The sequence below is a fragment of the Hyaena hyaena genome, unplaced genomic scaffold (assembly GCF_003009895.1).
Source record: "Hyaena hyaena isolate Hyena2069 unplaced genomic scaffold, ASM300989v1 scaffold_505, whole genome shotgun sequence".
Lineage (NCBI taxonomy): Eukaryota > Metazoa > Chordata > Mammalia > Carnivora > Hyaenidae > Hyaena > Hyaena hyaena.
Window position 1 is genome coordinate 982617 of NW_024081134.1, and position 10666 is coordinate 993282.

The following is a 10666-nucleotide window of genomic DNA, read 5'->3' on the forward strand; positions in this document are numbered from 1 at the left end:
ATTCTTGGACAAAAATGGTGTGCCCTGCATAATTCCTTCCTTCAAATGGGTTCTGAGATGCCAGTCTCAAATATATAAGTCCTTGTTTCTTTTCTGGACAGAGCTTTGTTTTGTTTAAAAAAAAATTTTTTTTAATGTTTACTTATTTCTGAGAGAAAGAGCACAAGTAGCAGAGGGGCAGAGAGAGAGGGACACACAGAATCTGAAACAGGCTCCGGCTCTGAGCTGTCAGCACAGAGCCCAACACAAAGCTCAAGCACACAAACCACGAGATCATGACCTGAGCCAAAGTCAGACACTTAACTGACTGAGCCACCCAGGTGCCTCCCCATAGAGCTTTTGTTTCTAAATATCCCTCATCCTGTTCATATTCACTGTTCTTCCTAGTGTTCTTTTCAGCCTCTGGACTTGCAGCTTCTTCGTTAAAAAGTGATCAAACAAAACTAGGGTTTGGGTGTGACCCACCTGTATTTTGAACATCCTTGTCCATGTAATGTGGGCAGGCCAGATCTAAAGACTTAGAGGGCGCCCCACAGGACCAAGAGTTCTTAGCTTCACATAGGCTAGAAATCCAACTTGAGCCAGGAGAAAGTGAGAGCAGAGTTCATTGAATGGCATAAGTGATAGAGTACAACAGATGGTATGTCTGGGAGACTCAAAAAAGAAAAAGCAAGTTAGGAATTTATACTGGAAAGGGATCCAGGGTACATGTTCCTTCAGGAATCCAGGGTAGGGTCCAATGAAAGGTGAGTGCCGGGTGAATAATAGGTGTTAGTCCATAAATCACTGAAGGTAAGAGTGTATGGACGCCAGCGTTGACCAGAGTTTGTTCATAGGTAATATCCTGGAACATGATTGGGATCTGGTTCTTCTTAGAAGTTAGCAGGTGTTTGGGGGCCTAGGATGAAACTTAGAGAATGATTAACTGTCTTGCCCTCCCTTGGAGCGGGAACATAGCTTCTTTGGTTTCCTCAGATGCAAAATACAGAACATGAGTGAGTGGAACTTAGAGAAACAGCAGAAATGGAGCCTTTCTAGAATGGAATCTCTTCAGTTTCCCTATTGGAAACTGTCTATTGGAACTGTAACCTTTGTATGTCATTATTAGCCAGGTCTTTTTTCCTCAGATCTTTGCTGTTCTGATTCTTGCATATGGGTATTACAGGCATTTATCAACTCCCTGCTTTTCCAGTGTATTCTTACAGTGTCTTTTTCTCCTCAACCTCCTTTAGAAAGCCAAAAGATGAAGTTGAAGGGTTTGGAGGGGATATGGAAAATGTGTGGTTTCTCTTGCCCGTCTGGACAGAGCCAGCCATTTTTGTTCCCTTAAACGAGGTTCTGTAGTGCATTCAAGTTGCCCAGGGAAGTCCTTTTATTGCTAATAGGATCATGGTTTCTGCCTCATGAAGGTTTGGCTATTTTAATCCCCCTCTAATGATATCTTAGAAGAGTTAAGTCCCTAATGAGACACTTTACTTCTACCTGGTTCAGAGAATTTCTAACTTTTTGACGAAACTTAACAGTGGGAGATATTATGCATGTTAGATATGGTTTGAGTTCTGGAATTCAACCTAATTCATATTCTAGCTCCTGTTCCTACTAGATATGTGAACATGGGTAAATTATTAAACTGCCTCAAGCCTCAGTTTTCTCATCTGTAAAATAGGAATAACAGTGGCCCCTATTTCAGAGTTTTTGTAAAGATTGAGTGAGATCATATAAGTAATAACTAAAATATTTTGCATAGTGTTAACATAATAGTAAGGACTCCATAAATAATAGTCATAGTAGTGCAAGGTATATAGTTCCTTTCTTCTTTATTTCTGCTTTATCTCTAAGCACAAATGTAATCTTTCTAAAGATCCTGAGTCCTGATCACCTTTAAAGTCTGGATTCCTAACATGGTGTATAAGGCAGTTTGCCTCACAGACTGCCTCCAGCTTGCTTCATAGCGCTGTCTCTTGCTACACTCCCCTCCACACTGAACTCCTCTGCAGTGAGTTCTTTGTTCTTCCCTAAAGCATTCTCTTACACTTTTCTCATCCCCTTGCTAGATGCCCTTCTCTACTTGTCCATTTAGATGACACCTCCTGTTTTCAAAACCTCATTCAAATCCACTTAACAGAAGGATACCCTCATCCTATTTTATATGACCAGTTTGTAGCCCTGCTAAGGTGACTGGAGCTATCTTGTAAGTTGTCAAAACTTTCTGAGTCTTCTGTGTCTTTGCTTAGTTTGTCTCTTGTATATCCCTCCTTTTTGATAACAGGTGTCATAATTGTAGCACCCCACTTTACCGTATATCCTCAGAACTGCTTTTGTCTTGCTTTTTTGTAGTATAATTTACCAGTAGAATATCTGTGTTTTCAGTTTGTCATTAACTGTCAAGTAAGTTTTTTCTGTACTTGGTCAGATCTACTTACCGATATTGATATTGATGATTTTATATATATATATGGAGAGATGTGTAAGGAATTAGGATCCATGAAAATTCCTTGGTTTTCACAGAGAAAAACTAATGTTCAGTGATTTTATTTTAATTCTTTTAGTACTGCTAAGACTGGAATCTCATTTAAGATCTTTGTATTTGCAATACTTAACACAGTGCCTAGAATGCAATAAGCACATAATAAATATTTGTTGAACTTAAAAATCAATTTCTCCTGCTAAAATATAAAAGTGAGAATTCATAAAATTTAAAGTGTTCTGTGAATTTTAACCACTGTTGTAAGTTATAATTGATCATACTAATGTTTTTTTTCAGAGTTGGTAAAGACTGGGGATGGCATAGGGGCACCTGGGTGGCTCAGTCGGTTAAGGGTCCAACTTCAGCTCAGGTCATGATCTCCGGGTTCGTGGGTTCAAGCCCTGCGTCGGGCTCTGTGCTAATGGCTAGCTCAGAGCCTGGAGCCTGTTTCAGATTCTGTATCTGACCCTCCCCTGCTCATGCTGTCTCTCTCCCTCTGTCTCTCTCTCTCTCTGTCTCTCTCTCTCTCTCTCAGAAATAAATAAAACATAAAAAAAAAAAGGACTGAGGATGGCATAAAAAAAGAGAGATTAGGAGTGGCTTAAGGCATGGATATGTATTGTACCTTGGCAGTGGGTTTTTATATGAACTATGCATAAATTTGCTCAATCATTGTCTCACACAGGTTCACTATTATGAAGATGGCAATGTTCAGTTGGTTAGTCATAAAGATGTACAGGATTCAGTAACTGTTTCGGTGAGTGTGGAGTATTTAATGTGTCTCACTTGTGTCTTCTTTTTCTTTCAAAAATTGATTCTGATCCTGGGGTACCTGGGTGACTCAATTGGTTAAGCATTCGAGTTCGGCTCAGGTCATGATCTCACGGTTCGTGGGTTCAACCCCCATGTCTGGCTCTGTGCTGACAGCTCAGAGCCTGGAGCCTGCTTCAGATTCTGTCTTCCTCTTTCTCTGCCCTCCCCTGCTTGTGCTCTGTCTCTCTCGCTCTCAAGAATAAACATTTAAAAAAAGATAATTAAAAAAACTACCCACGATAAAAAAAAATTTTGATTTTGATCCTGAGTACTGATTCTGCCACTAGAAATTCAGTTTGTTTTCAATGCTTTCATTTTGGCAGCTTATAAAAAAGCATGTAATCAACCAGCTATATTAGTTCGCAGTCTTTGACTAAATGTAATAATTATGTAATATAACTTAAATGTAACATAACATGATATAATGTCAAATAGTGATAATGGCTTTATTCAAATATCTTTCTCTGTTTCAGTAGTGAGATTTACTCAAGGACAGCAATATCTTCAGTCAGTAAATACTATGAGGAAGGAAAGTTTGCCAACAAATCTTATAGGGCTACATTCATATCACTAGAAAAGCCAAACACTTTTAGGAATATTCCTAAAAATTATTGTTCTGGAACGCCTGGGTGGCTCAGTCAGTTGAGCATCTGACTTCAGCGCAGGTCATGATCTCCAGATCGTGAGTTCAAGCCTCACATTGGGTGTAGAGCTTATAATAAAAAAAAATTATACATAAAAACAAAAAAAACCCAGCTAACTTTGTTTATGTATGTTATATCTACATTTACTTTATTAGAAATTAAAACAAATGTTAAATGTATTTGTTAATTTAAAATAACAGTAACAAACCCATTACTTATTGACCTGAATAACATTTTCATGAAAAGCAACTATCTTTTCCAAACCAAAAAAAAAATTAGTACAAAGAATGGCATTCGTTTACAGTTTTACAAACTAGTGTCTGACTTAATAAAAGACAACTGGATTCCCATTTGTGCCCACACATTGCGTTAAGCCATCAGAGTGATGAAGCCATCGCACATCACACAGCCTGTAGCTTCTGTGGACCTGCATTATGCACACTTGAGAGAGTGGGAAAGCAAATGACTTGTCTTAGCATTGCTGTGAAAACAGAAGATGGTTTTGACCATTTGAACATTTCTGGGGACTGCTGCCCTCGGCAGTAAATCTTAGCTTTTACCTTTCATTCTGTTGTATCTAATGATGAAATGAAGAGAGAATGAAAAGTGAACCAAAGTGAAAAGGATACGTTCAGTTAATATTGTACCTGAATCATGTAAGGCAAAATGTGATTGGTTGATTTAGCATCACAAGTAGCAGATAGAGGAGTATATGAGTTCACCATGAACGGCTGATATTGGTGATGACATTGTTTATATCATTTTACACCAGAGATATTTTCGGGGCATGTGGGTGGGTCAGTCGGTTAAGCGTTCAACTTTGGCTCAGGTCGTGATCTCACCATTCGTGGGTTCGAGCCCCCCGTCGGGCTCTGTGCTGACAGCTAGCTCAGAGCCTGGAGGCTGTTTCAGATTCTGTGTCTCCCTCTCTCTCTGACCCTCCACTGCTCACGCTGTCTCTCTCAGAAATAAATAAAAAACATTAAAAAAAATGTTTAAACCAGAGATATTTTCTAGGCATAAACATTTCAAGACATCGTGATGATGTTTTGGGGCCAAACTGTGGTAGATTGAAAAGAGCATGGGGTCTTTTGGCAGAGATTTATATTCAGATCCCATCTTTATCTCTCAAGAGCTGTATAATGTTTGTCTGGTCACTTATGAGGATTCAGTTTTCTCATCTGGAAAATGAAGGTGATGATAAGAACAGATCTACCTCACAGGGTTGTTGTGAGAATCAAAGAAGGTAATGTGCATGAGAATACTTGATAAACTATAAATTGTTATACAAATTTAGTCAAGATGATCTTTTCAGTATCTTTTTATTTACTGTTTATACTTTTTTAAAAATTCCTATTTCCCCTCTTCCTCAATTAGAATGAAGTCCAGACTGCCAAGGAGTTTATTAAAATCATAGAGCATGCAGAAAATGAGTATCAGGTAAGATTTGGAACTAATTTCTCTAGATCTCTAGTACATTGTTTTTTGCTGTTAACACATTTTGTTAGAACTTCTCTTTGTCTTTTCAACATAAATATATGTGTTGTTCATTGTTCCTAAGTGTGGAGACTGTACACCTTGCAACTTGGCATTGAGCTTACAGTCAAGATTTTGACACTGGAAGAGATTATAGCTCTAGTTTTAGAAATAATATAAGTGGGCTTCTTAACTCACTTCAGAGATGGGAGAGGAACTTACTAGGAATATTACATCCTGTCGTCCTTCTTAGAAGACTCAACCATGTCCTTTGACTACCGAGTTACTTTCCTAATCACCATCCATTTCTGTTCAAGCAACTTATCTTCAATTATCTGTTGCAGACAGCAATTAGTGAAAACTATCAAACAATGTCAGACACCACATTCAAGGCCTTGCGCCGGCAGCTTCCGGTTACCCGCACCAAAATCGACTGGAACAAGATACTCAGCTACAAGATTGGCAAAGAAATGCAGAATGCTTAAAGGCTGAATGTAGGATTCTTCAGTATGTGGAAAGAAAGGATTCAACATGCGGTCATATGATAAAATAAGTGATTTATAAACAAGATTGATATTTTGCTAGGGCTTTCAAAGTTAACAGGTTTTCTAGCCTCATGGAATACTGTCGAACCTATAGCATTGTCTTCATTCTTTTGTGTTCTCTGCCTTGTAATTTTCTGTTTTCACTATATCTACTTGTACATTTTTTTTTTAATTCTGCCACATTTAATGATGGAGAGAGAGATCTATCCTGGAGTTATTTTACTGTTTAGAAAATTTTCCTAGCCATGAAGCCCTGTTATTGATATAGACAGGTAATATGCTCAGTACTTTTCTACCCCTATCCTTCAAAGCACTTCTGGTACTCCAGTGATTTTTACTGATCCACCGATAGCTAAAGAGGCTATGCTACAGACTAGCTGAATGGAAGACACATTCATCCTTCTCCCTCTGACTGCTTTGATTATCATTTATAGCATCTCATAACTGTAGTTTTCAAAGGTTTGGATTGGGCTTTTCAGGTCCTTTTGTGGGGGCAAAGGAAGTTTTCTGGAAATTCCATTGTAGCCAGCTTCTCTGGGGAACTTGTTTTTAAATCCAAAGACTTGAACCACATTCCCTGCACATGAACGTGTTTGCTTTTTTCTCTTCCCTCATTGTCTCCTTCCCATCTAGTACCATTATAGGTATAGACATCTGCATTTTTAGAAGAGTTTTACCCATTTATTATTATTTTTTATTATTCAAGAACTGCTGACATACTAGGGATGTAGTAGAGTATAAAACTTGAAAAATGCAGATGTTGAAGGAATAATAGTATCTTGTGCTTTAATACTTTGTGGCAGGATTGTACTATAAGCAGATAATTCAAACAACTATGTAAATCACAAACTAAAACAAAAAAATGAACCAAAGTGAAAAGGATACGTTCCAGGCAGTATCTTTCTATTGTAACCTGTTATTTAAGGAAATACTAGTGATTTGTTCCAAATAGGATGTAAAACTTGTTCCAAATTACTTTTCCTCAGTCCTGCCTGCCAAGAACTTAAATGTAACTGTGATACAGCAACCCTTCCCAGGTATATTGGCAGGTATATGTGTGATCTCAGACTACACAGGTGACATAGATATGATATGACAGCTGGTAATGGTGGGTTCATTTACATTGTTTACACTTCTATGACCAGGCCTTAAGGGAAGGTCAGTTTTTAAAAAACCAAGTAGTGTCTTCCTACCTATCCAAATACATGTCAACAAAGAAGGGTGTTTGTGCTTCAGCTTTGTTTTTGCTCAGTAATACAGTCAAGCAGGTTTGTTTCCAAGTGACCTGTTGAGCTATGTAAGCATTTTTGTTTATTTCAAATAAAATATATTTGTATTATGTGTCATTCATACTATCCATTCATACCACACTATCCTCTGTATCAGGTAGTCCAATAGAAATATACCTGTTTTGTTCTTAAATTGTCTGAGTCTCTCCTTTTCAATCCATCTCTTCAGTTTTTGTTCTCAAGGTAAGATAGAACTGTGTTTGGTCTTAATTGGGGATGATGTTTAGGGTTTCTGAACTGTTACAGATTCAGTGATTATCCAAAAACTTGGGAAGAACAGCTCTTTTTTTTTTTTTTTAAAGTTTGAGCAATGTCCCTATGGATAACACAGCCTCTTCACTCAGAGGCTGCAGATGGTTCAAAGGTTTTGCTTTGGTTTTCCATTTCTAGTTATCTTTTCTGTCTGACATTGAGAAAGCAAGGCCTAAGTACGGTTCTAGTCACTAGGCAAGAAGTAGAACTGAAAGAATCCCTGTACCTTGAACTTGGGTGATATTTCACATTGACTTCACTCTAAATGCGGCTTTCCTTCCATGCAAATCGGACTTCGCTGCAGACATGAGGCAAAGGCTTTTATCCTGGTTACTAAGAAACAGAGGAGTTTCAGTGGTTCACACTGCATCTACAGCCAGTTAAATTCCCACCTTTTCAGGGAATATTTGTTGTACTACACTCTGTACTTGTAGTGCAAACAGATTCAAACGTTCTTGCCTTTGCCTTTAACTCATTAACTCTGTCAGCCTGCCCCTAGCCTATCCCATCCACTTCCCTAGCCCGTATAGCCTTTTGTAAAAACTTTATTATCAGTCTTTTGGCCATCGAAACCCTTGGGTAGTTGTATAATCGGGAGGAAGTGAGCCCTCCTTGCCAAGTCCTGCAGAGACCTGACTTAACTTCCTTCAGCAGAATATTTGCTTGAATTGTATCTTTTTTATAACATGCTGCTGAAATCAGCCTATGGTATCCTAGGGCAAAGGTTTCTCAGTCAGATGGAAAGGAGTTTTCTGGGAGGCCTCACTCCTATATTTGGATTTGAAATTACACTGCTGAAAACTATTGGTTTTCTTTAAGCCTGGGTAGTTGTGCTGCTCTCAGCTGCCTTGTTCCAGTGCCTATTCTCTTCTGTAATGTAGAGCTTGGAGGCTGGACTCCTCTGTGTTCATGAGCTACTTGGCAAACCTTGGCACATTTTCTCCAAACTCACAAAAGACTGATGTGTATCTGAATGTCAATTTATAAATGTATAATCTCATATAGAACGAAGCTACCTGCTGCTTGGGAAATCAAAGAAAGAAAGGATTGGTAAATATAGAACAACAAAACTGGATGGTCCTATAAGTTGAGCTAACAAAAATTTTCCCTTGAACCAGAGTAGCTATAAAAAGACATGGTAGATCTTAGCTCTCCGAGAGCAGTAACCAAGATCATGCCTTGTCAAATCCAATATACTGAAAAGCACTGCTACACATATGAATATACTGTTGATTCTCATTATTCACAGTAGTTTGTTGCCAGCAAATACATGAGTTGGCAAATAGGAAATAGTGCTTCTCAGGGAATACAGGTTCCGGTGCTTGGGAATAAATGGCCACATTTTTGTCAAGAGGTCAATACGTGATCTTGTTTCATACGTGTGTTTCTAGTTAAATCACCTCATTTAATATACATTGTTTATTCATTAACATTGAACTTCCAGCCAATAGCACTATAACTCATGCCCGAACGAAGCTTATCTAATGGGAATATTCTCTATAAGGCACATCACAGCACTGTACTTAGGAACACGAGATAGCACTTAGCACTACACAGGTGTGGAGGCCGTTTTAAGCAGTGAAATCACCAACAAAAAACAAAAATGTAAAAAATGTGACCACAGTATGAACCACAAAAAGGATGCCTGTTCATAATATGAGCTGAAAGGAGAAGGCGGCACATGACCTTGTTCCATTGCAGCTGGGAACACACACGTTGGGCAACTCAATTTTTTTTTAGCTGCTCTGCATGGTTCCATGAATGACTACAAAGGTACCGCAAGAATTGATTTGGGGTTAGAAGTAAATTTAAGGGAGTAGGTGAATTTGCAAATGCATAACCTGCAAATACCGAGGGTCAGCTGTACCTGCCACAGCCTCTAACCAATTTCAGCATTCAGTGTAAGGGCTATTTCTAGTTGTATTAAGGACTGTCTAGTTGGAATACATGAACTTAGCATTCAAATGTTTAATTGTGAAACCCAAGTGACTATGGAGTAATGAGACGTAATAAAGAAAATATAGAGCTTTTAATATTCTTCTCCAAAGTCATCTTGGGAGGCTATAGGTTTATTCTAGTAACGTCATTGGCCAAAGTTAACTTTCAGAGTGCCTTCAGTGTTATTTGGACCCGTACTAAAATCAACCACTTAAAGTCAGATTCTTACAAGCACAGATGATTTCAGGGAAAGTTTCAAGGAAGTGAGACCTGAGCTGGATGTGAAAGATGGAAAGGAAGACCATTCTAGACATGTAGACAGCCATATGTGATAACAACTACAATCCCACGTGACGTGTATTTTTCTAGATGAAACTGGTTTAGAGAGGGTCCCTTGTAACCAAGGCCACATAACATATTTTTACTCAAGTTGGTATTATATAAACTACAGTTGTCTGCATGTTTTGATAACATCTAGGAGACAGGCCTAAGGTTTGGGGGAGGGGGTAGAGAGGGGTGGTGGTGTTAGATATCCAGGAATAATGGGGACTTCGATTTACTCATCAGCATGGAACCAAACATTCAGCGTGGGTGTGGTGGATGATAGGTTTTTGAAATGGTAAGTAACAAGGTGATTTTAAGAGGTTCACCCTTTACTACTCTTAGACCTCACCAGGTAATTTGGGAGAAAAAAGTGAAATCGGCGATTGTCCTGTGTTTCCCTCTACTCTGCACAATTTCTAAGACACAAATCCTAAGACAATTTCCCCTGGCCAGTTTTCCTCTTCCTCTTAGCTTTGGTTCCCACCGACTTTGCATTTCCTGTTGCTAAAATCTGTTATTCCTGGCGTTAGTTGGTTATTGGCCTGAGGGAAAGGTACAAGAGTGGCCCAGCTGGAGAGTGGCCTGGGTTCTGGACTTTCCTCACACTAGGTTATGTTGAATGTGTGGCCTCCTACAGGGAATTACTTTGGAGAACAACACTACCTTTGATATTTTTGGAACTCTGGTATATTTGTTTAAAGAATCTTTTTATATAACTTATTTTCTTGGCCCCATTCTAGTTGGTGTGTTTTTGTTATGGGGGAGCATAAATAGATGCAGAGGCTGGTTTTATGTTTGTTGTGGGAGCCCCACCCCCTTTAGTTTGTCTAATTGTCTTCTGAGGCACGCTGGTCTTTTACTTCTCTTCCTGGTACTGATGCTGTAGCTATTAACCATTTATTGCGTCAGAGACCAGTC

The 10666-nt window shown here is 38.8% G+C and overlaps 1 protein-coding gene across 1 annotated transcript in view; it reads left to right on the forward strand.

Moving 5' to 3' along the window:
- The window catches only part of CAPZA1 (capping actin protein of muscle Z-line subunit alpha 1), a 47117-nt gene extending 39826 nt beyond the window's left edge, over nt 1-7291 (forward strand). The window contains exons 8-10 of the mRNA XM_039254919.1: nt 3153-3224; nt 5302-5364; nt 5745-7291. Coding sequence (XP_039110850.1) covers nt 3153-3224; nt 5302-5364; nt 5745-5885 — 276 coding nt within the window. The 3' untranslated portion in view covers nt 5886-7291. The remainder of the gene's footprint in view (nt 1-3152; nt 3225-5301; nt 5365-5744) is intronic.
- Nucleotides 7292-10666: the final 3375 nt, after the last annotated feature.